This window comes from Melanostigma gelatinosum (genome assembly GCF_949748355.1).
Source record: "Melanostigma gelatinosum genome assembly, chromosome: 1".
Classification (NCBI taxonomy): domain Eukaryota; kingdom Metazoa; phylum Chordata; class Actinopteri; order Perciformes; family Zoarcidae; genus Melanostigma; species Melanostigma gelatinosum.
The window spans coordinates 4717221-4743131 of record NC_136634.1 but is presented as its reverse complement, the minus strand read 5'-3'; the positions used below and the strand labels follow the sequence as shown (position 1 = coordinate 4743131).

Here is a 25911-nt window from a genome sequence, read left to right as displayed (position 1 = left end):
AGGGTGGGAGAGGTGTGACGTGTTAATATTGGCATTAATACAAATATGTTACCCCTTAAATTCTCCATCAGTCACTGAATGAGTCGTTAGCTTCACTGTGTGTAAAATAGTTCACATGTTCTCACTTAGACATGCAGCCAAAGGATTACAGCTGCAGAACACCTCCACTGACCCGTATGGGTGGCAAAGGGAAAGTAACACCGTTTCAAAGTTAAGTACGATACATCATCTGAATTCAGGTGGGACGTGGAGTCTATGACGTGAGAGGGGAAGAGCATTAAGCTCAGTGTCAGAAGTCACACTCATTTTCTATTTCACTGCCTCCAGGTTTCAGATCTGCTGAACCCAAAAAGGTGGAAATTCTTCCCCCGCACCTCTGGGAAAACACTGAATCACAAGCTCAGGACGCGTTAGTGATGTTTGATTAGCCTCTCTTCTCTGGAACGTCTTCTTCTTTTCCGGGAAGAATGAAGAGTACTGGGGGCTTTGGTGCAGGAGGGCCAGAAAAACAAACAGCAGGGGAAGAACACGTGGGCCTCAAAGTCAGAGCAAATGCAGAAGGTAGATGGTGGAATGCCACTCTATCAGCAGAGCAATCGTATACAAGTCATGTAGCATATCTTTCAAGCTGTAGGGGTTAAAAAGTATGACCCTGAAGTGTGAATCCTTAACCTGGGGCTGAAAGCAACGGGTTAGAAAATAACCATGTGACGGACAGCCTGTGGCCTCGGGCTTAAGTGGAAAATAAATTTAAAAAAACAACAACACTGTGTTTCATGCTGTCATTTTACAAGTGTAGTGGACTAACGTAAGAGAACCCAGTAGAACCCATTAAACCTTCATCCTGGCAGCATTTCCTGACAGTTCCCATTACAACATGAATAAAAGCTTATTATAGGAACGATTTACTCTCAAATACAGAGATCTTGTGAGCGGCAAAGCCAACATTGTAGAAGTACCAAGATTTAATCTGGACAGCTGTGTAGAGACAACAAAGTCTCACTCTGTCTGTTTGTGATCAGAGTTTCACTGTGCGTTGTATACGTCGTTGGTCCGGCCTGTTGCTGCATGTGGGTCACAGTGTGTGTGCCCTCACCTTCAGCACTGTTGCCATTTTTTGCGCTGTTAGCACCGTTAGCGTCTAGCCGCCAGCTCAGCTGTCACCATGTAGAGAGCCGTGTGGAGGAAAATCCCTGAATCATAGACATGCTAATATGCTAATTTAGCATTTCATTTATTTTAAAGAATAACTGTTGGCCTTATATTGAAATAAATTGGCTACTTTAACACATCATGTCAATATTATTGTCACATGAATCAATTGCAGCGCTACACAATCAAACCTGTGCAGGAAGCTGTTTAGCCTCGGGTCTTGTTTGACGACAACACTGCAGTGTGGGTGAGATAAGCAGGCCGAGAAAAGGACCCTGCAGCGAATGAGAGTCGATGGCAGGTCATTCCCACCGAGTCACACTTACAAACACCGACCTGGGCGGAAGAATCACTGCTGTATTGAATCGGGGGGTGGGAGGATAGGATGCTCGGCACAGAGCAGTAAAGTTAGAGGAGGCCAGAGGGGATGGATGGGGATGTTATATGGCACCAGACTGGCATCTAAAAGAGTGATTGATCATCTGGACCGAGAAACAGCTCAGACTGGCATCGGCACAGCAGAAAATTGCTGACCGGCATATAATCCCGAGTCGGCACACGGCAACATCAAACAACATGCTCAACATCCCTAAACTTCAGACACACTGACAACCCAGCCCCCCCCCCCCCCCCCCCCCCAGGAGGAGGAGGAGGGTTTTAAACTTGCAGAGATATTCAGCTGAGTAATGATGCCAGAGTGTGACAACAAAAAAGAGAGGAAAGAGAAAGCTGTACGTGTTTTTTCCTCTATGATGTCTGTGAAGTTGTTGTGCACTGCCTGGAGAGATACACATGCAATCATATAACACACACACACACACACACACACATCTGCTCAAAGCTAACTGAAAGGCACATTATTGAGCAGCGTGGAAATGAAACATTTAATTTATTTTACTTAACTTGTGTGTTATGAATGATTGGTTCATACATTGATATCTGTGGCTTTTATTTAGGCTCCAGTATTTGGTTAAAACCGAGAGTCAAGTCTATTAAAGTCAAGACCTCTGCTGCATCTAACTTTAGCAATGTCACAGTCATAGGGTTCACAGTGGGTAAGGGGGAAATGCGTGGTGTCCCATGGTGCAATGCTGCAGCAAATGCATGGATGCCATCCTGTCCATTGCGTCAAAACATATCTCCTGTTGACGTTTTCAGGTTTTAAACCTTTTTCCCCATGAATCACAGCAGCCATACAAATAACAACCACAGATACACAGACCGGTGATCCGCTCATCACTCACCCCGCTCTATCTGCGCCCTGGCGGTGTCCAGCTGGTGCTCCGTGCCGATCTCCCCGATCACTATCAGCGCGTAATAGCCGCTCCGGTTGAACGGCACCCCGTGCCGCCGTCTCCCGCCTCCTCCTCCTCGCCGGTACCGTAGTCGCTCCTCGGACCCCGGTGGTGGCGGTGGCGCGCTGTAGCCCTCGTCTTCTTCCACAACCGAGAGCGCACCACGGAGCACCGGGATCTCCATGGCAACAACCGGTGAGGCGGAGGATGAGGAGGGGATAACGTGGTCAAAACGGACAGATTATTCATTTCCGGTGAAGCTTTCAAAATAAGAGCGCTTTGGTGAATGTGTTCCGGTGGCGTTCACAACTGTATTATTATCGTGCTGCAGATTGGGCACCGTTTTTGTATTTAGACAAAAGTAAATAAAACAAGATAAACAGCTGTGTCACAATTAACAACAGCAATAATAACTCGATAAACGCTAAGTAGCTCACCAACAATAACAATACTTGTTTTGCCATAATAATAATTGCATAAAAACAAAATATAGTTAATAGCTCTTTTATATTTCATGCTGCCATGTTATTTAATTAGAATCTGCTTTAATCAGCTGGTTTACGAAGAAATGACAAACATTTCAGATGATCAAAATAGTGCAGGCCTGAGTCAAAACTTTATTTTGACCCGTAAGGAGCGACTCTCTGTGTTAATGTCGCCCCAAACACTCATTGTATCCCTCCCGATAGACAGCTAACACCTGAAGAAAATACCACAAGAGATGCGAGATGCTCCTCAACAGCAGGTCAAAAAATCAACTTTTGACGTAATCCCTCCATGTGTGCTAACGGAACGCCACGTGACACAATCACGCAGTAGCGCGATTAATGAGGTCGCAAACGACGTGATGCTAACAACAAGCTAACGTTAGCTGGAGGCGATGCAGAATTTAAGCTTGTACATTTACCCTGCTGTTTTAAAGTCTACCTGAGATAATTGCCCGAATTCACAGGTGAATTAGCATCACGGAAGCCTTTTTCTGTCATGTACAAGACTGACATGGTGTTTTAATATTCACATCACGGTTTAATAAAACTACAACCATTCCCTCAATAATGCAACACTCTGTTCACTAACACCCACTAATTTGCAGAGGGAAAAAAAAACGTTGCTTGTTGAGTTTAATGGAGTCAAATTAAACAGCCATGCAATGAATCATGCATTCGTTGAAGTTAAACATGATTGTTCCGCTTTTTTCCTTTAACTGTTTATTCAACTCATTTTGGAGGATGTAGTTTGTGCTGCTGGACGCGCTGCATTTCACTGACAGGTGTTTTTCTGTCCACCACAGGAAATCATTTAAGGGTAAGCTAAAAAACACAAACACTTGTTTTTTCCAACACAGTGCAAGGAGCCTACATCCTCCAAAATGATCATAAAGTTGAATCTCTAAAACCTTATACCATTCATGAAGGCAGTGTATGTAGCTGGTATGCCATTATACATTAGACTGCATTCTTTTTCAGATAGGTGTCCCTAATAAACTGGCAGCTGATTCCTGTTTTCTTACACGAGGAATGACACTGCATTTACCGGTACACGCTTTGTGGCATCCAGCAAGTAGCTCCCATCCTGTCATGCTCATGAAAAACATGAATATGACACAAACCAGTTACACGTGTACAATGTTCCACTGAAATCTCACAAAAGCTGAATCAGACAGCCTGAGCGTAACTACAAACTGTGACACCGGAACGAGACATTTTATGGAAAAGATTGTACAGTCTAGCAGGATTTAAAGGGAATTAGACCTTTCTCAACGTCAACCAGGCACTGCCGTGCCCTCTTCGTCAGGATTCAGATGATGTATGAATGTAACACACACACACACACACACACACACACACACACTCACATACACACACGTGTCAGGGCACATCGATAAAGACAGAGAGAGAGAATGCGGGCCGGCCTTAAAATAGCCTCTTTCTTCTCAGAGAAATGTTCCTCATTCAGCTTTTCTCCCGGTGTAACCTTGAGCGTGGCACATTTCAGTGTGTAGCAGAGGGCGTCTCAGCATAAAATGTCAGCATCACACAGAGGGGATAATAAGGAGGTCTGCACCAACTTCTGTTGGGCCCCACAACAAAGGCTGCACCTTCCTTGAACTGTGAATATTGCTGGTTTAACACGTGGCAGCAGGAGATATCTGCAAATAAACACACGTTTTCAGATCTGTCCCGGTTTGTAAATACTTTCCTTTCATTTCACCGATGTTCTTATGAAAGTTAGTCTTTCATGTGCTGTTTTGTATTAGTAATTCTGATTCAAAATTCAAATACCCCAACACATCTCTTACTGGGTTCAAATTAAGCTGAAGTTAAATGGTTATCAGGCATCTGTTAGTAAGAGACACAATGAAAGAAGTACAAACAAACAGTAGCAGTGTGAAGATACCTCTTGTTTTTTTTGCTGCAGGTCTTTCTGACAGTGAGTCAGCACTTCACTTCAGAGCAGACCTGCAGCACAGACTTGCTTCCCTCTAGTGGTAAAAAAAACGAGCCTCCCTGCTCATTACAAATCAGTGGAAGATGTAAACTGTGATACATCTGTAGGTTGTGGCTGAGAAAAGTGTCAGATCCACTAGAATATACAAATGTATCTCAGTTCTGGTTTTATATTGTAAAAGACAAAGCACATGTTTAATCATAGACTAAAACGTTTTGAAGTAGATGTTCAGAGGAGACACTAGAAACATTTATACACATTTTAATGGAAAGTTCCACAGTAAAACTCTTTGTTCTCCTTTTATTTCAAGAACAACGTGCCTTTACTCAAATAAAAGACAGTAAATTGTGTCTGACACCCCCAATATTTCACCTTTAATTTACAACTAATTCCCATTTTGCGTCTGTTCTTCATACATGTCTGTGTCTGGGTCACAAAGGTCGGCCTCTCCTCTTTACTTTGTGTCCGGTCGCCTCTCTCTTAGGAGGAAACTGAGGGAGAAGAGTGAGACTGGTCTTGAGCTATTGATGAGAGAGCTGTCTACAGCTGCTGTTTAACAGAATTTAAACGGGGCAGGAATTTCACTTAAGTATCCGTGCAAGCAAGCAACACAGCAGCAAAGCATCAGAGAGCGTGCAGCTGCACTGACTGTACAACCAGTGCAGACTACAGGCAAGAAAGGTCGAACATGTCCTATCTGCAGGTGGAACAAGTAAGAGTCAACATCAACATGTCTACGTCTTCAAGTCTAAACTGCGGCTGCCAGAAGCTTCCCTTTCAACTCTGTGTCCTACAAAATGATGTTCTCACACACCCAAACTGCATTCATCATTTATTTTCTTCCAGATTACAGTCGCAGTTTTAAACATGGGATTAACGTTGTACATTGAAACAAAACAGAAAAGTCATCAAAACGTGGCAACAAAAGAATATGGTTAGTTTTAGATGAAATCATGGTTTTGTTGCACGTGCACAGAATGTTTAGGAGAGCAGGCGGTCCATTAACATCACTTGTCCGTGTCCTTTTTGATCTACAACCCTTTATAACAAGGTAATGTCTACTTGTGCAATGTTTTATTTTAAGAATTTCTGTATTATTTAGTAATATTTGGATCACTTTGAAATAAGATCATTCATTTATTCACAAAAAGGAAGGTTCCAGCTTTTTTTGCCCACATTCCGTGATTCATCTTGTGCCACTTCAGATTTATTTTAATAAACAGTTCTCAACCCTCAGATTGGGAACCGTTGCTGTAGATGGAGCAGGTGGTAAACAAACAGCGCCCCCTTGTGGAGAATGATGAGGCGTGATTCAATCGTAAAAAGTGTCTTTATCTTTTCAGAATCAAAGATTAATAAACAAACCCAGAGATTTTCCATTGACAGATCAGAAAATTAGAATTCAGTTGTAAAATACTCATAACAATATCAAAAACTATAGGATCATTATAAGAAAAACAATGACATGTTTAAATGAAAGCAAAGCATTTTATTGATGCGATATTCAATATTGAAATACAAAAGGCACTAGATTCTGTTCTCTCTCAAAACAATGCGTTCAGCGACGTGTGGATCAGTACGAGTCTTGTGTTATGTGATGGATGTGAGATCGAACCTTAAATTAAACCGCTCTCTGCTGCAGGAACGTCACACGATTGGTGAGAGTTTGCAGTTGTTCTTCAGGAAACGCTCACAATGTGTTACACCCAAGCTGGCGCTCTAAAACAGGACATCAAATAAACACGCGCGTGGATGTTTTTCAATTTAACAAATCACATAGAAAATATACACCGGTACACAAATAATTTACAGCTGGGTGGTCGTCATGAAGAGGAAGACTTTTGAAGAAGTGGTAGAAAATGAAAATGCACCTCGGCTGCATACTGGTGAGGTTGAGACACTGGTTCGCTTTTGGAGAAGGTTTAAAGTGTTACGGCAAGTTTACACCGAGCTCAACACACTTAAGCGTTGCTCATCTTGCATTACTGTTCGTAGTGAAATCAATAGAACAAACTCTATACATTGATGTCAATCTACTTTTAATTAAATGTTCCATTATTATAGTCAGTATTGCTTTGATTTCCTCAGAAACAACTCTTGAAAGTGTCAACAACGCAGAAGTAAATGATAAGAAACAAAAAGATCTGATGCTTTAATAAGTAATTTGGCCGCAAGTGAAATCAAATGATCGTCTCTCTGTTCTAAGTTACAGTAGAAATTAAATTAGCTGTTTACAAGCATGGAGTTAATGGAAGCAAAACACTCCGATTTCCTCTGTGGATGTGATCTTCGTGCAGAAACTGTTTAATGTGATGACAAATACTAAAATATACAGTGTTTCCACAGATGTTTCTGACAACACAGTTGTTTTTCAGAAAGATCGTGGCAAAAGTTTGGTTCCAGACAAAAGTCAAAAGACACATGTTTTAAAAACATAGTACTTCTCAAAGTGACGGGAAGGTTCAGTCCGAGTATTTGTCCTTTTTGAATCATTAGCCACTCAGAATTAAATGGAAAGTTACAGTAATATCTTCAGATCTAAAGTCCGACAGAAAAGACACGATTAGCTGCGTGATTCATCGGTTGTGTTTCTTCCGTATTAGACTGAAATTTTGCGGCACACAAAAAGAGATGGTTATCGCCAAAATAGGTTCAACAACAAAAATAAATTCCTTTTAAGAATGTGGAAAGACTTCATCTTATTTATATTACAGGATCAGGGAATCAAAAGCATACTGCGCCCACATGATCAAGACATGGGATCACACACACACACACACTCAGTCACATATTACACTGAAGAGCTTTGCCAAGAAAAGTGCACACATGAAATGTACAAAGCCAGGAGAAACAACTTCATTCATGCTTTCCACCACAGAATGCACCTGATGCGTGACTTTCCCCTCGACTGCTTTCTACAAGCAGAGCCGACGAGAAGCGGAGTTAACATGGGGAATTACACGTGCATTGATAGAGTGTAGCTCAAGGTCGATACATTATGAGGTCAGATTCAAATGTGCAGCCTCTGGCTCCAGCGTACGCGCTGAACCTCTACTTCCTGATTCATTCAGCTTCGTTTTACCGAACCATCTAGACCTGATAACACATAGACCTTGACCTGTTGAATGGAGCTCAGCTCAGTCTACCGTCGGTTAGTTCCCCTGGAAGGCCCCCTGTGCGGCGGTGGATGCCACGCCAGCAGCAGCTGTTTGGAAGCTTTTATTGGTGAAGACGCCCTGCGAGAATTCCTGCTGGGCCTTATGGAAACTGGCCCCGGTCCGGCGGTACATGCTGTGGACCTGAAGAAAAGAAAGATCGTGAGCATATGGCTGGCCTGGGTCACAGTGATGAGGGACATAAGTGATCAACTTCCACCACCACATTCAGAGGCTGTTGATTGATACGACGAACCTAAATCCCCTGAAGCACAGATTCATTAAAGGACATGGCTGTTAACCCACAAATGGAAACTTAAAATATGACCAAAAGGTAATTAGCGCCTCACCATCTTGAGCAGGATGATCGACAGCACAGCGCAGATGGTGAAGAGGATGGCCACGGTGATCATGATGGCTCCCACTGCCGTGTGTTTGCCGATGACGGACAAGGCAGCGATCCAACCGCTGGAGGCAACAAACATCATCAACTTTGAAAGTATGAAACATTTGTATACATGTACAGAGAGTACTCATGTAGTCTGGATGAGAGTTGGGTTATATTTAGGGAGAGAAGAAGAATGTGTTGAAGAAGCAGCATGAAAGAAAAGCTGAGGAAGATACGAGAAGAAGAGGCAGAATAGAACAGTTTCCAATCATACATTTGGGACTTAATAATAATGAACATAATAAAAGTGGATATTATTGCAACATGAAGCACATTGCAAATGAAGAGCTGCAAAACAAGCAGGGCCTCCTCGACTGCGTCTGTTGTGATAATGTACAAAGCCATGATCAAATGAGAAGTATTGTTATGAAATGGAAAAGGGGGAAATGAAGAGCCACTTGGACAAGGGTCATTCTGGAGAGTCTTTGCACACTTTACCAGTAGAAATCTGACATCAGACACACAGCTATGAGGCTTCACATGTAAAAGTACATGGAGGCAGAATCCCAAACGTACAGGTAAGAATGTTAATACAACAAGATCCAGGTTAGGACATTAAAAGTCAGCTCATAGAGAAAACTAAAATGCGGCTCACCTGTTCCCCCACTTGGGGATGCCTACAGCCTGGATGATGAAGATCACCACTTGGCAAAAAAACACAAAGAAGAAGAAGAAGAAGCTGAAGGAGCTGTCCGACCTGAAAATGAGAAAAAAAACAATGTACGTTTCACTGAAAACGTTACACTTTGGGAAATACTTTCAAAGGCTGGCTTACAATTTAAAAATAAAAGGTGAAGTGTTTGAGTAAGCATTGAGTGAGCATGTGTTGTGCACAGTGCATGTGTGGCCAAGTCTCATAACAACCAAGAATGAATGAAATGAATACAAGACAATAAGGGACGAGGTTGTAGTAAAGAATAAGGTGGCATTTTCTGTTACCTCATTGGGACATCACTCAGCGTATTACTGAGCTCATACCTTGGACTAATGTTAAACGGCGATGTTTTAATAGTTATTCGTGTTTAACCCACTGTTTAGATTAGTTCCACCCGTTTAACTCATAATATGGTGCAAAGAGGATATGTTGATGTTACCTGACAGTTTAATATACCTGTTACAGGTCACAGGCTACATTTAAAGGAATACTTCACCGACAAAATGAACGTTGAATTCTTCAAGATTCAGTTTAAAACACTGTGAACAGATGTTTTGATACTTTGCTTTGCTGTTGTTAAACGCAGCCCCCCCCCCCCCCCCCCATTTACTTTTCTCATTTTTTTTATTACTCAATTGGCATGCGAGAAAAACAACATTTTCTTCAAGAATTGACGGTAACACGGGGCGAGCAAATGGTCATTTTGTGGGTGAGGTATTCCATTAACGCAATACGGAAGCTACTCATGAAGGCAAGTGTACAACAAATGCATAACAACACGTATGCTGAGTCTTGTGACGTCTTCCATGGCCTGCTGTGCATCAGATTGATAAAACAAAAAGGCTGACAACTCTAATAACTTTGTATGTCTTCATCAATGGCGAGGCAAGGTACATATGTTTATACTTAGTGCTACATTAATCGACTGTTGTATTGCAACACACACACACACACACACAGGTTTTATGAAGGGAGACTCACTTGAAGGCCTTGTAGACGGGCCGGTACCAGCAGACGAAGGAGCAGGGAGCGAAGAGGATGAGCCAGAGAATGGAGAGGCCAAAATCCATACCATAACCCTGATCAGCGGTGAAGCTTGCCAAGCACGCCAGCAGGTTGAGGAACAGAGTCATACAGTTGACTGAAGAAACAGCAGAGAGAGACAAGAGTCAGAGATGTATCGAGCAGATACACTTCTATTGTTTATAACGCTATTAAAACACATATGTTTTGGTATTAATACATTTATATATGTTTTAAATTGCTGTATGGTGAGACAGCTCAGGTTTCGTGCCATTCTCTGTAGTACGTACACATCCAGAGATAGTAAATCATCTTGCAGACTCTCTGGCACACGGGTGGGATGTCCTCTGAGAAGTCCTGATAGAAACATGGTTTGATGGGGAAGCTCTTGGGAAGTGGAGGCCAGTTGTTCTCTTTACCTGTCAAGACACCAGACAACAGCTACGCTGTTACAAAAGAAGAGCTCGCCTCCAAAATACTAATTTCACCTCTGCAGGAAAAAAAGATCCAGTTCTAAGTATTATATGTTTTTAAACATGGTCGATATACAAGAAAATCTCACCAAGTTACTGAAACTTAATTATTAATGAACATTCATATTTGTATTAATATACATATTTTTTAATTATAGAATAATATAACACAATATATCAAAATAATCAAATACAATTGTGTGTGGGAGTCTATTTCAGCCTGTCTCCTGATTATATATTATATATATCTCATATAGTATTGTAGTAGAATAATACATGTATTTAAATTCATATATATATATATATATATATATATATATATATATATATATATATATATATCACATGGTTCTGCAGAGAGAAGAGGGGAGCTTTGTGTCTGACCTGACGGGCCTCTGTTCTGCAGCTCCCGCTCTCTGCGGTCCAGCTCGGCAGCTTTCCTCTCCAGCTCCTCCTGCTGCTTCAGCAGATTTACCTGAGCTGCAGCGGCCGTCGCCTGCAGGAGAAGAAGAAGAAGAAGAAGAAGAAGAAGAAGAAGAGGAAGATGAAGAAGAAGAGGAGGAGGAGGAGGCAGAAACACTTTACTCAACAAAACACACTGAATGTGCAGGAATGCATTTTGCGGACATTAGTGCAGAGACACATCAGCAGGAGTTTCACAAATGGTAGAGATACAACCAGTGAGCCTGCGTTATTTATACTGTAGTATGTTCTTACACATAACAGCCATTCTTAGAATTGCATATGTTATCACAAGTGTTCATAAAGGCACGCATGCATTTGTCTTAAAAGGCCACGATACTGTGTATAAAAACAATAATACATATTTATGATGCTCACATCTGACGTGGCAGAAAAAGGAAGGAGGCAGGTGATCTGTAGTGCCATTCATAAATATTCATAAGATCATCAGTGGAACAAGGAGGCTCATTAGAATATTGTGTAAACTGAGTACGTGTGTACGTGTGTGTGTGTGTGTGTGTGTGTGTGTAGCTACCACACATCCTCAAGAAGCACTTGCTAACTGAGGAGACTACTGGGAGGCAGAATGGATGGCTAGCTCTTAGCAACATACAGTTACTAGAGATATATTATAGACATACAGATAGATTATATTGTGTTCTTTTGTAGGAAACTGAAGCTGTACCAACTGTGTGCACAATAACAAAGCTGCAATATGTATGACACACAAAATAGGAACTGGACCAAGGGAAGTACTGTCCTTCAAATCTACTTCAGAGTAGTGTTGTGCCACTGCAGCAGAGAAGTGGAGGGTTTGGCAGAGAGAGAGAGAGAGAGAGAGCGAGAGAGAGAGCAAGAGTGAGAGAGAGAGAGCGAGAGAGCGAGAGCGAGAGCGAGAGCGAGAGAGCGAGAGCGAGAGCGAGAGCGAGAGAGAGAGAGAGAGAGAGAGCGAGAGCGAGAGAGAGCGAGAGAGAGCGAGAGAGAGAGAGAGAATGTAGTATACAGTAAGAGGTGACTCCTCACTTGCGGACTGGGCTCTGTGGACGGCTGTAACACAGCAGGCTGGTAGGGAGAGGTGGAGGCTGGAGTGGTGTGAGCAGCTAGGTTGTCCTAAAGAAACAAAAAATAAGCAAACACAAAAAGGATGAGACAACAAGACCAAGACAACGGGAACATGAAGGTGAAAAGAAAATGAAAATTAGGAATTCTAAATGAAGAGGAAGAAGAGAACAGAACATACAGACACAACAGCAGCTAGGGAATGACCACCAAGACCAAATAAGAGGAGGAAACAGGCAAGAGACAACGACTGGGTGGTAAAAGAAAGAGATGATATAATACAGGCTAAATAAGATGAGGACCAAGAGCAGAACACAATACTACGGATAGAAAAGGTCTTAGACATCTTACTGTGGGATGAGCGGGGAACGGGTTGAACTGGTCAACGGGTTCTACGTTGGAGCTGGTCACCTGTGTGACCGACGGGTCCTGGAACACAACAGAACACGGGTCACTTTTCATCATTATCAGTCACTTAGTCACCACAAGACCTCTGCTGTTCTCTGGTGCTTCTCTACTTCAAACACACCAAGACAAAAGAGGATCGGGTGAACGGCATTTTTGGGAGTCGGTGTGATTGAATTTGAGACGTCAGCAACGGATCAGTGCAGTTAAACAACTGCAAATAAAAGTGGATATAGCAAGACATGTGGGTCCGTTCAAACTTTTGAACTTTGACCTCTGGAAAACACACAAACACACACAATATGTACAGCTCTTTATCTTAACTTCAGACCAACTCTTCCTTTTTCATTTCCTGAAAGACTGAAGGTAAACCTTAAAACAATGTCTGCCCAGACTATGAAATCGACCAACATTATGAAACAATAATGTTGCACTAACCTCTGATGAATCATTACCTTCTTAACAGAAGTGAGGCATGGTAAACATTAATAGACTCGAGTATATGATCACAGAGGTGATGATTCATTCAGAGGCCGGCCTGACGACAGTTGACAGCTTTGGTTCTGATGGATTACAGTTGCAGTAGCTGGCAATATCTTCTGATAACTCACAGACAAAACGATCCATTGATTCATGGAGAAAAGAATCAGCAGATTAATCGAAAATAATCTTTTGTTGCAGCCCCATAGCCCAGATAACATCTGTTACTGCATCCGTCAGCTGTGCAAATGTTTTAACAGGAACGACAGCAGAGTGGCTTGTGGGTATTGTAGGACTTTTATGAGATTGATAACAAACAGTAAAACTAAAAGCACAGCTAAACCACACCAACAAAGTCAGTCAGAATATGAACAAGAACCTCACATGATAACTTCCAACACGTCACTTACTGGACATGTGATTGAATGTGTGACGTTACTCACGATTACTTATCTGCTTTGGACACACCTGTAGACCTTCCCAGCAGGAAACAGAGGGTTTGGAGCAGTTTAACACTTTAAAAACACAACTAATAACTTTATTATTGACTGCGTGTTAACTGTCAACTTCAGATTTTTTTTGGGGGGGGGGGGGGGGGGGGGGGGGGGGGGTTTAAATGACAGATGATGTCTTTGTTGATCACCACAGTCTATGGAGGTATTCAAAACAGCACATTATGCAAAATGTGTTTCCCATAGAGGCAATGAATGAACAAATCTACAACAGAATTAATGACAACAACAACTAAGCCTCTCTGAAATAAGGATTGAGCTGGGACAAGCCAAAACAAGCCGCCGCCATGTTCAGAATTACAGCACCGGGGTGTGGAGACGAACACTAAGACACATCTTTATTGATATCTAAATCATAACTCCTATATTAATCAGGTCCGAAAATGTTACTAATTCCAACTTACAACAGGGTAAACAAGTACACTTGGGATCAAACCAGCATGATATTCTGACCTTTGAGTCTCTGAACCAGGAAACAGGACTGCTTGATAACCGTTGATTGCAGGGGCGTGGCTGTTGTACCCATTTTATAACTGCAGTTGGATATTGCCACTACCGTAAATAGATTTAAGTCTCGCTTCATATTGTGTATTACAGCCCTACAGTGCCATCATTTTTGAGAAGTACATGGTTTATAAAAGCACACTGAAGTTGATTGGGGGGGATAAAGCAACATATGACCAGTTTCAATGTCCCCGCAGACTGCCGGCTTTGTATGAATACGACCACCAGATAGTGAACCGCCGCACCGCGTCACATACACAACACGACCCAGCTGCTGCTCGGGTTATTTATTCAGTCACTTTCACACCCAGCAAACAAACCGTGGTCTCCACTGACGTCACGGCCACCTGATAATAAAGTGTGACTCTGCAGGACTGTAAAAGTCACTTTGTCATGTAATGTCACTCAAATCATAAAAGTGTGAATGTGCAAAGTGACGCTTGGTTACACTATTGTGGTGAAGGTACATATTTAACCTAAATTACATTTAATCTTGAACAGTACAAGGCACTGTGATCGGAGTGTGCAAGTAGCTCGGCGAGCTAAATCGCATCTCTTTAGCGAATAACGCGTTCAAATTGAATTCATCTTTTATGTTGCATGTCTTTGCAATCAAAATGTTACGCTTCGTTTTAACGCTCTCATCAGTGGTAGAGAGGCAGTTGTGCCAGCTAACCTATTTCTCTTCTAGCTGCTTTGTACCACATAAGAACAGAGAATATACAGCTTCACGACTACTACAAAAAAAGTATGCAAATGGCTTTATGCTTTTACAACTAAGGAAAGAACATGACTAAGGAAAGAACATGGGTCATAAACTTGAGAATAAACACACATGGAGTGTGTCAGGGGATTTCAAAGAGACTTGTTTTCTTGTGTTAGGAAAAAGATGAAACCTACGTGTGTTTAGGTGTGCAAAAATAATAATTATTATGATAATTATGATAAGATAGCTGACAAAATATATTCATATTTTGATGAAATACATGTGAATTTACCAGGCAAGAAACGTCTAACAAACATACGGTGCCGTGGTTATCACAGCATACATTATGGTAAATGTAGGATCCAGACATGAGTGAAGTTTGACATATATACGAAAATAAAGGTCAGGCTATCTCGCCCATTGTTGCTCCTAATACTACTATACCTTATAATACTACTTAAAGTGACCCTTTAAAAAGGCCCATGTTGACACAACGTAAGAAACATGAAATTGTATCCAACTTGTCTCAAATGTGGAATGTCTGGAATGCATCCTTCATGTAAAAATGTAAGTTTCCCAATGGTAATTTTATTTCCAGTGCATTTCATAAATAGCTCATCAGTTAGTCAACGTGCATGTCTCGTCTACATAAAGAAACCCTTTGATATGTAACATGGAAGTAACTAGTGACATATGGCCTACTTCTAAACATTGAATACTAACTGAACACAGCAGGCCAGACATAAGACATAAAAACAAAGAAGTTACTGAACTTTTAATGGGCTGAAAAGACTTCTAGGCTACATCCTGTAGGTTAGATATTCTCTTCAAAGAGCAAACAAGCAGCACTAGCTAGAGTGTCTTTGCGCAATGACACAGGACACATAACGTTGAATTATATAAAATCACATCCAACATATAAGGAATCCACACAATGAGGAAAATGAATCTCAAAGTAAATAGTAACTGTTATGTGGCTAAAAACGGTTGACACATTCCTCGCTTGCTACAGTTTAACTTCCTGCAACCAGGCTAGCAGAAAACCCCGCCCTCTTTTGAAACAAAACCCGCTGATTGGCCGAAGGACTGCCAATCATGCTACCGTTGTCAAATGGCATTCAAGAGAGCAGCATTAGACCCCTCCCCCCGACATCCACCCAACAAGTTTCCTGACGTGCTGGCTTACCTTAAACGAATGATATGTCAGCACCCAGGCTCGACTGTGCCTTACATCTAAAAAAGCACACACTTACATTGAAAGGGTTGTCACTGGCAGGCTCTGCGAACGGGTTGCTAACAAATTCCGACATTTTGAAAAGGCTGCGGGCCGGTTTGTCCTCTGAACGCAGAATAAACAACAAACTCTTCTCCGTCGTTTGAGTTGCCTCTTCCTGCCACTTCCTCGACTGAACGTACAGCGCATGCGCACTCAGCCAGTGACGTGTATGTTTTTTTGTTTTTTTTGTATTTAGTAATTCTTTATTGAAGACAATTTAATACAAAAGACAAGTGATATCAATTAAACGAACAAACATAATTTCATACTGAATATATAAAGTAGGAGGACGTTATTAGTTCATACAAATACGTTAATAAAGGAGGTGCACAAGAAATTAGTTGTCATGTATTTCTTGGTTTAATTTTTAAATATAATGAATAAAGGTTTGGAGTTTATGAGTTTGAATTCAGGTGAAGGTTTCTAAAGTCTGAGAAAACAACCCTGATGATGTCATCTGGCTTAACTTGAGTTTGTCTTGAGATTTTAAATATTTGATAGAAAACCTGCCATATAAGCTGACCTGATAAGGTGCATGGACATTGATAGGGAATGGTTCAAATGATCTTATTATTTATTGTAATTACTATTATTTAAACATATTACTTTTGAATTACACGACCGTTACATGCATTGTATACTGTTGTTTTGTTTTCTGTATTGTTTGTTGTTTGAAGTGACGAGAAATAAATAGCATTGCAAAACCGTAACTAGAAAGCTAGTTAGAAGTGATACTAGATGATAAAAATGATGTAATGGAGGCTACTTCCATGGTCACTAAACTCAGTGCTGTGCAGTTGTCCATTCATATCAGCAGTCCTGCCTCAAAGGGTTCCTCCTGCAATTTAGTATTGCACCGCCATTAAATTGAGACTTGTGAGAGACCGATTTAAAAAAAGAATGGCCAAAATCGATGCAGCAGAGGTTGAGACATCCTTACTTTTTAGTCCTATGAGTCAAGCCTCAAAAACTCTGTATCATACTGTTCACTTCCCATAATACAACTCAATAGCATCTTTCATTTGAACCATTCCCTATCAATGTCCATGCACCTTATCAGGTCAGCTTATATGGCAGGTTTTCTATCAAATATTTAAAATCTCAAGACAAACTCAAGTTAAGCCAGATGACATCATCAGGGTTGTTTTCTCAGACTTTAGAAACCTTCACCTGAATTCAAACTCATAAACTCCAAACCTTTATTCATTATATTTAAAAAAAATTAATAAGAAACAATTCAGCTTTTCCGGAAGCACACGGACTGAAATAAACACAGCTAAATAAAGGAAGTAAATCCTAAATAATAAAACTAAATTAGAAGTTAACATAAAAAATAGAAACAATAAGAACAATATAAAAGCAATTCAAGACTAAATAAAGACGTGATTCAGTCTATGACAGTCTATGACAATGACATAAGATATGATTAGAAAATAATTTATACTATTTTTATCCGTGTAACGGAAATTCTTCTCTGCATTTGACCCACCCCTGTACGTAGGGGAGCAGTGGGCAGCCAATGACAGGCGCCCGGGGAGCCTTGGGTTCAGTGCATCAGCTCAGTACACTTCGACACGTGAAGCGTCCCAGTCGGGGATCGAACCGTGGACCTTCCGGTTCCCAGACGACCTCTTAACCAGTGCGCCACGGTCGACCCATAAATGAATGGCAAAAATTAATGGTATATAATACAATAAATATTTATATAAAAGTAAAATAAACAAAATAATAAAAACTAAAACGGTGTCGATTCTTAGAAAAAATAATCATCTACTCAGCTCAATGGATCACATAGATACCAATCATTCAAGCTCTCTTCAGCTTTAAGAACTTTTTGCAAGTAACATAAAAAAAAAATACTAGTTCATCAAATGTATGTTTTTTTTGTGTGTTTTTGCGTTTTCATAGTGTATTAGATATTAAACTGAAAGAGAGAGAGAGAGAAAGTCGCGAGTCGAGTCGTGACGTCACCAAAACGGTCTGACAAGCTGACGTAGCATCGAGCCATGGAGGAAGTGAGAGGTGAGCGAGATCTTCTCCCGACACGAACCGTTTTAAGTCATCCGGTAACGTCGGTTAACGCTTAGCCAGCTAACAGTGCAATGATTTGTTGACGCCATAGGATACGTGAGACAGGTTTATTGATGCGTTCATAAAAAAGCTCGTTTTGAGCGTTACAGATTTTTGTATTTTTTCCACAACATCCTGGCTAACAGGCTCAGTTTGCCTCAGATAAACCTGCTTACTGTTGGTGTTTCTGTCAATGAACGTTGCGCCGTCAGCTGCCCGGTGTTACGCAGAATAATGTTCGTGTTTTATTATAAAAAGAAGGGATACCGTATATTTAGCCAGGTGGTGTGTGATTATTTCTCCCTGTCTAAAACACGCCACGCCTTATTGAACTACAGAGCAGCTGTTAACAAACCAGTTTATCAGCCTCCAAACTGCGGGGTTTGTTTTTAGGAAGACGTGCTTTCTGGTTTTTCCTGTCTCTTATTTATATGTGGTAGGAATGTAATTATGTAACATTAGTTAGTTAATTTAACATTGTTCTATTTCATTGTATATATTGTGCATTTGATATTTGCATTTGATATTTAATGTTTTCTCTGTTATTTTTATTTACTTGTACCATCATTTCTGCTGTAGCGAGCACATTTCCTCTTGCAGGATTAATAAAGTATCTATCTATCTATCTATCTATCTATCTATCTATCTATCTATCTATCCATCTGTCTCATGAGACAATAGGTGACAGACAGCCCTTAGACAGAAAAAAAGATGTACACAGTTCACATCTAGGAAGGGTAATAAAAGAGGGTCATGTTTTTTCACAGCTGTAAAGGGCAATTGGAGGCCCCTGGAATATGTTGGATCCAGTACTGTGTTCACCTTTTTGTTTAAAGAATACAAACACTAGATTTGGTCCCTCTCTCTCAGTGTTTCCCCTGACCTGTGCTGTGCAAAACTATGCGTGGGGGAAGGTCGGGCTGGACAGCGAGGTGGCCAAACTCGTGGTCGGTGGAGACCCAGTAGCTGTGGTGGAGGATGGCAAGCCCTACGCAGAGGTGAGGTCATCACTGGGAAGGTATACTGGTTCAGATCACCGGACTGGTCCTTGAGCAGGACGCTGATAAACCTGTGAAAGTGCATGAGCATGACACATTATTGAAATGTGGTGTTGTGCTCAGCGTCTTGGCAGAGAGCCTTGTTCTCTCCATGCTTTTCAGTGTTTCTTTATTTAGCTGCAGCAGCTCTGCAGGCTTTTGTCATGAAGGTCATTAGTTCAGGTTATTCTGCTGGTGACATTTTCACATACACATTACTGTCACATGCCAGGGTTGGTCATATTACGTTTCATGCTTATAGTCAGACGATGGTATGGATGTTTAATCCTACATTACAGTTTGGGACTTATTGTACGACATGTTAGTCTTACAGCTGTATCTCCCCATATTGACTATAAATGTTTGGTGAGATACCATCAAGATCACTGTTTATTTATGCATTTGTTCAGTTGCATTAGTGTCCTAGTAATGATAAAGTTAAGTATCTACCGATTTATTAAAATAATAAATATATGGAGCAATACAAATACAAAGGAACAAGATTGAAAGCACATCAGCAATTTGTGAGGATATGCTATTGGAATAGCACTGAAACTGTCACATGGGTCAAGTCCGGTCTGTCCCAGGTTAGAGAGACCACCCTGTACCAAAGAAGTACAATCGGGACAAAAGGTTTGTCTGTGTTTGTCCACCAACAAGTGTGTGTCCCTGAGTGTCCTTCATTTACATTAAAGGCATTAGAGTAACGCTCTTATCCAGAGTGATTTACACTCAGTGAGCTGGTTGGGAGTCGTCTCTCTTCTCACGGAGTATAAATCACTTTGGATTACAGCATTACATTAGATAAATTGATTTAATGTACATTTATGATAGCAGGCCTTTCTCTCAGAGTGTCTGGAGACGACTTGGACTCCCTGAGGAAGCTTGTTAACAGAGCATAAAGGAAGGAAGCAACATAACTGTCGTGTCTGAAGTTTGATTTATGGTGTTTCACATTCACTGTCCCACTTGTATTTTCCCAGTTAGGTAAGAATAACGTAACCTACCCGTCTCTACCTTCTCTTCCAGCTGTGGATGGGTGCCCACCCAAAAGGCGACGCCCAGATTAAAGACAACCGGATCGCACAGACCACGCTGGGCCAGTGGATCGCCCACTTCCCTGCCTGCCTGGGCTCTAAGGTGAAAGACACCTTCCAGGGTCAGCTGCCCTTCCTCTTTAAAGTCCTGTCTGTCAATACAGCCTTGTCCATACAGGCCCACCCCAACAGAGTGAGTACACACACACACACACACACACACACACACACACACACACACACACTGTTACGACCGGCTCGGTTACGTTTCCGTCTTTATAAGATGTGGATCAAGGCCAAAGGCAAATGTTTACAGTATTCAATTGATCCAATTGAGACAAAGAAAGTGCTATACACACATCTACGTATATGGTTAGAAGTATTGTATTCAACATGGTTTAAATTGTTTTAGGACGACTGACATGCCAATATATATTGCGTAGTTAATTTGGTTTGAACTGTAAAACCACTGGACCTGTGTATGAACTGAAAAACAATGAGTCTGCTCGCTCTCCTGCCTCACTTCCCCCTTAAGTGACCCTCTTCCTTTTCTGTCGCTACGGTTTGATCAGGAGTTAGCTGCTCGTCTCCATGATCAGTTTCCGGAGCACTATCCGGACAACAACCACAAGCCGGAAATGGCCATCGCGCTCACCCGCTTTCAGGGCCTCTGTGGCTTCAGACCAGTGGAGGAGATCCTGGGATACCTTAAATGTGAGTCCCAAAGTCCCACAGGGTCATGAGTGAATTTTGGATTGATTTTGGACCAATTACTGGAGAAACAAGGGGAAAACATATTTATTTTAGTGTCAAACCTCATGTATTTTTGGTAGGAAAAGTTACTGTGCCTTGAAGGGTAAATGTTTGGCAAAAATTAAATTCCTACCTGTGCATATATGTGTCTGCATCCATCAGCTGTCCCAGAGTTCCGTGCTCTGGTGGGCAACGAGGCAGCGGAGGAGCTGCGGTGCAGCGTGGGAGATGCGGTTCACACGAGCCAGGTGCTGAAGAAGTGCTTCACCAGGATGATGAACTGCGAGAAGAAGGTCTTCGTAGATCAGCTCAACATGCTGGTCAAGAGAGTCACTGAAGAGGGTGAGGAGCCGGAGGGATGCAGCATGATGCTGATGAGTCAGTTAGTTTGGTTGGTTAGTCATTAAGCCTAACCAGGGTTCAGAGGTAGAGGTGTAACAATTTAGTTTATTTTTCTACCACCAGGAGGCGCCACTTTTTAGACATCGAATCCTACAATTTTGGCTTTATTACTGTTTTTTAAAGAAGCACAAGTCAGTTGTTTCGCTCTTTTGAAACGTGTTGATCTGACATAATCACACTCGTGGGTGTTTATGCCCTGCGCAGGTGCAGCAGGCAGGGACACATCGAGCAGCGACGGTGACCTGCTGCTCCGTCTCCACTCCCAGTATCCCGGAGACATCGGCTGCTTCTCCATCTACTTCCTGAACTACATAGTCCTGGATCCAGGACAGGCCATGTTCCTGGGAGCCAACGAGCCGCACGCTTACCTTCATGGAGGTCAGACGGCGCTTTGTGAGATTCAGTGCTGTCGATCTTCTCCATGCTGAAGGAGTACAGTAGAATGTATAAATATAAAGGATCATTGTTAAAAAAAAGGCTCAGTCATTTCCCTTAACACTGGCACTGCAGTTTTTTATCAAACATTACTCAAAGAGGAGTAAATAGTGCATTCATTCGGGACTATTTTCAGTCGCGGATTAATACACATCTGCTGCTCTGGTGAGACTGTCTGGCAGCAGGACGGTGTATGTCGAATTGAGTCAAAATAAACTGCAGTGTGTGTTTATGGTAATGAAGGAAGATGCCAGCTAGTGCAGCCGCGTGGCTCATTGATGTGCTCTTCATGTTTTTGGAGCTATGAGATGTGTGATTATTGGTAGAGCTCACCTTTATCTGGCTGCTGTTCCTCTCCACTCATATATTCATCCCACAGCTGAGTGTTGACGTTCACATTGTCAAAATGCATTCTTGGAATCACTAACTGTAAAAGTAAACGAGGCAAGCGGAGGAGGAGGAATAGCTCCTGTAATGCGTTGAACATCCCAGGCTGATCTAAGCTGTATCGAGTATTTGAGAATTGATTTTTCCATTTGAAGGAGAGCCGACTGTCCACTTTGCTCATTTATAAAACGTGCTTCCCCTTTCTCTGTCTATTCATCCATCCAGACTGTATCGAGTGCATGGCCTGCTCCGACAACACGGTGCGCGCCGGTCTGACACCGAAATACATCGACGTCAACACGCTGTGTGAGATGCTGAACTACAGCCCGGCGCCCGCCAGCTCCAAAATCTTCCCGTGTGTCCAGGACGCTTCAGATCCCTGCGTGTCTCTGTACGACCCCCCAGTGCCAGACTTCACTGTCATGAGGATACAGGTAGGACACCGCAGGGGGAAAAAAGATTTGTATGTGTATTAGTACGACAGAAACGCCCTCACCATCTTCTTCTGATCCCGTCCCTCCTGCAGGTCCCGGCCTCGGTGAAGCAGTACACCGTTGCTCCGGTCGACAGCGCCAGCATCCTCCTGGTCATCGAAGGCGACGCCACGGCTACCTCTGCCCTCTCCGACGTCTCGCTGCGGCGGGGCACCGTCCTGTTCGTCTCGGCCAACGAGAGCGTCTCCCTGCACGTCGCCTCCAAGTCGGGGATGACCATGTTCCGAGCCTGCTGCCTCCTGTAGCTGTGAGGCCGCGCGTGTGAACCCTCGTGCTGCTTGTGTTCTGGTTTCCCTCCGGTGTGACTCAGAACGGTCTGCACTTTGTAGTCGGTAGTATGTTAAAGGAGCTTTCAGACAATGAGTCGATGCCCGTTTGTGCCCGCTGCTCTCCCCCCCATCCCCACCTCAACTTTAGCTTTAAAATCCAGCAGTGATCCACTGCTAATTTGTTTTTACTGCCTTTTTTACCTGTAGCGATGCAATTACGTCTTATAGAAAGAAAAAAGAGCAGAAGATGCGCACATCCAAAATTCTTTGTAGGTGCTGGAACGAGGAAAGCATACTAAGAATAAAAAGTAAAATATGTCCACAACACTGAATAGGACCCAATATATATTAAAATGCACATGAACTTGTTTAAATTGACCTTTGTCAGGCTCAAGCTGAGGGTTGTTGATGAAGATCCAGCGTTAAAAATTGCATCCGAGTTTGTAAGTTTACGCTCAACCTCGAAAAGAGCAGTTAAGGAAACAACCTCATGAGGTTCATTTTGTAGCCGTTCTGGAGCTCACAGTCCTTTAAGTGCTCAGAAGAATTAAAAATGTCTGCAGTTCCATTAGATCACCCATCTACTGATGAAGACCATTGGGTATGATCGAAAGCTCTGGAACGGCGAATAAATGAACCTTTTGGTGAGGTGGTTTTCTCAGAACCACCATCCACTGATGAGGCCAGTGAGACGCCGTTAGAAGCCTGGAAAAATCCACCAAATGAACCTTAAAATGTTTCAATGTTTATTTTAAACGAGTTGTCCTTAAGTGTGTCTGACATGCTTTCCTTTTTATTCCTAATGCACTTACAGCTGCAGGTTTTTATCCGATTGTTACACATTCAAACAGCACTGAAGCAGTGTGGGGGGGGGGGGGGTATGTTTACAGCAGTGCAGTCCTACAGAACCACCTCGTTGAGGACTGAGCATGTCCGTTATATGAGGCAGCAGTTCGTCTTTCTAAAAATCCCTGGTGCAACTAACTGTTTATCATTTTAGTTCAGCTTGAAGAAGTAAACATTGTTCGTATATATCAAGCGTATAGAGTGTAATACTGAGATGCCTGTGCATGTTTGATTTAGAGCAGTAAGACAGACCCCAGAAGGTAGTACTGCTGTAACTGTTACCAGCGCATGTGGAAACTACAAGTAGAGAACAATCCTAAAGTTAAGACAACAAAGAGCTACATGGGAATCAGGAATGCATATTGATTAAAACTTACATGAGACTATATAATGCACTAATGCTGCTCGTTACAGACTTATACTATTTGACCCGAGCCCGTTAACACGTCCACGTCTTGTACAGTAGAGTACAACAAATCGCTGCATTCAATTTTATAGTATTGTTGGAACAAACGTCTGTATTTCTGAGTACTTTAAACCGATTTTTTACAGACTATGCATGTTTTGCTGTTTGTACCGATTCATCAATACGTGACAGTACAAAGTAAGAGAGCTGAACCCTGAACCCTGTGTTATAAAGGTCTTACCTGTACGTTGTGATGTCATGGGGTGACTGGTTTATTGTCACAGTAAAAATCTTTTCTGGTCACTTTATGGCAATATTGTCACTGGATCATTTCAGTACGGTGCAAATATTCCCATTGGTACCGGGGTCAGTCTGAATTCAGCCAATCGGGAAGTGGATTTTCTTGTTATGATCATTTTTTATAGGTTATCTTGAATTAAATATTTGAGAATGAATGCTCTCTCTGCCTGCCAACCTACCAGTGAGTAGATATGTATCCGAGTGAATGCTTTTACCTACTTCATGACCGCATTAGTGATGTAGGTGATCTCTGAGCTTGTCCCTAATACTATAGATGCACTAAATCTTCAGATGTTTGTTGTTGCTGAAACTGTTGAAAAATGGAAGAATATTAAAGAGATAGAACGTGTATCGTTGAAATCATCACATATTTTTCATTAAAGAACCATTAGCTCAGATCAGAGTCTCTGTAATTGCAGAACCTCCGGTTATTTTTGTTAAAACAACCTAATATTTGTGATCTTCTTCTTGTCGAGGTTAGAGCATTTTTAACGTACTTTAACTATCACACACCTTTGTTACTGATCTTGTTTTGAGTCACCTTTTAAGTTTGAATACTGTACTTTGCACAGGAATCAATGTTTTACCTTAATTGTTTTATTTAACGATAGAGCTTCTTGGGGTATTTCTCCAGTGAGGGCATGGTTTAGCATCTTTAATGATGGTGATGCTGTGTAGCCTGGGACTGCAGAGAACATGTGGATGTAAAAGTAGTTTAATAAAGCCGTGTTCCATTAATATTTCATGTGTCGTGTTCGTTGTTTCATTTCACGATAACTGTCAAAACAGAAGCAGCAGGTTTACAGAGTTATCTGGATAAACCATGTGCTTGATGTTTGGGGGGTTCAAGGTTTTATTCGCCACGTTTAAGTCCTGATTACTCAATTATTAAACATTAACGTGTGTTGACTGAGTGAAATCGGGGCTTAATTTTCTTGTTCTTGATTGATTAAATATTCCAAGTATTTATGAAGCACTAACCAGCAATGAAGTATATAATGTGGGACACACTGTAGAAATACAATACATTTATTTACCTCCAATAAAACTATTCTGTGGATCTTATTGAAACCTTGAAACTCAGGATAAAAGGGCATAACATGTCCTCAGTAACCAAACTATATACACAAGGCACAATTTCAAACAGTCGTCACTATTTTCTCACGTTGATGAGAGGAAGAGAAACATCTGCCCAGCGACATTCTCGATTTATAAATCACAGAAACAGACGTCTGTTGTTCCAGAAATAAATAGTGAAGACTTATCAAACGGCACACAGCTTTGAACAGCCATGACTTCCAGATGTGCATGCATCGTCTCTGTACACCTGCATCACCTTTCAAAAGCTCTGACAGCTTCCGCTGCACACGAAGAACAGCAGCCCTCTCGTTCTGTGCCATCGAGCCACCCAGTGGGGCTCAT

General features: G+C 41.9%; 3 protein-coding genes across 3 annotated transcripts in view; 1 reads left to right on the top strand and 2 right to left on the bottom strand.

Moving 5' to 3' along the window:
• map1ab (microtubule-associated protein 1Ab) overlaps positions 1-2545 on the bottom strand; it is a 52729-nt gene extending 50184 nt beyond the window's left edge. The window contains exon 1 of the mRNA XM_079274501.1: positions 2397-2545. The gene's annotated coding sequence lies outside the window, so the exon portion shown is untranslated. The remainder of the gene's footprint in view (positions 1-2396) is intronic.
• A 3169-nt stretch (positions 2546-5714) lies between these two features.
• scamp2 (secretory carrier membrane protein 2) lies at positions 5715-16200 on the bottom strand (the record flags this gene model as incomplete). Its single annotated transcript, XM_079274766.1, is given in 11 exon segments — positions 5715-8194; positions 8401-8518; positions 9094-9195; positions 10135-10294; positions 10467-10595; positions 11034-11145; positions 12135-12221; positions 12522-12599; positions 16031-16118; positions 16120-16169; positions 16171-16200. Coding segments are annotated over 11 exon segments (1101 nt in total). The 3' UTR covers positions 5715-8047.
• A 1831-nt stretch (positions 16201-18031) lies between these two features.
• On the top strand, positions 18032-25232 carry mpi (mannose phosphate isomerase). Its single transcript, XM_079274741.1, has 8 exons — positions 18032-18075; positions 18994-19121; positions 20190-20390; positions 20770-20911; positions 21113-21292; positions 21557-21730; positions 22400-22608; positions 22701-25232. Exons 1-8 carry the CDS (start codon positions 18060-18062, stop codon positions 22911-22913), a joined length of 1263 nt encoding a protein of 420 aa, XP_079130867.1. The 5' UTR covers positions 18032-18059; the 3' UTR covers positions 22914-25232.
• Positions 25233-25911: the final 679 nt, after the last annotated feature.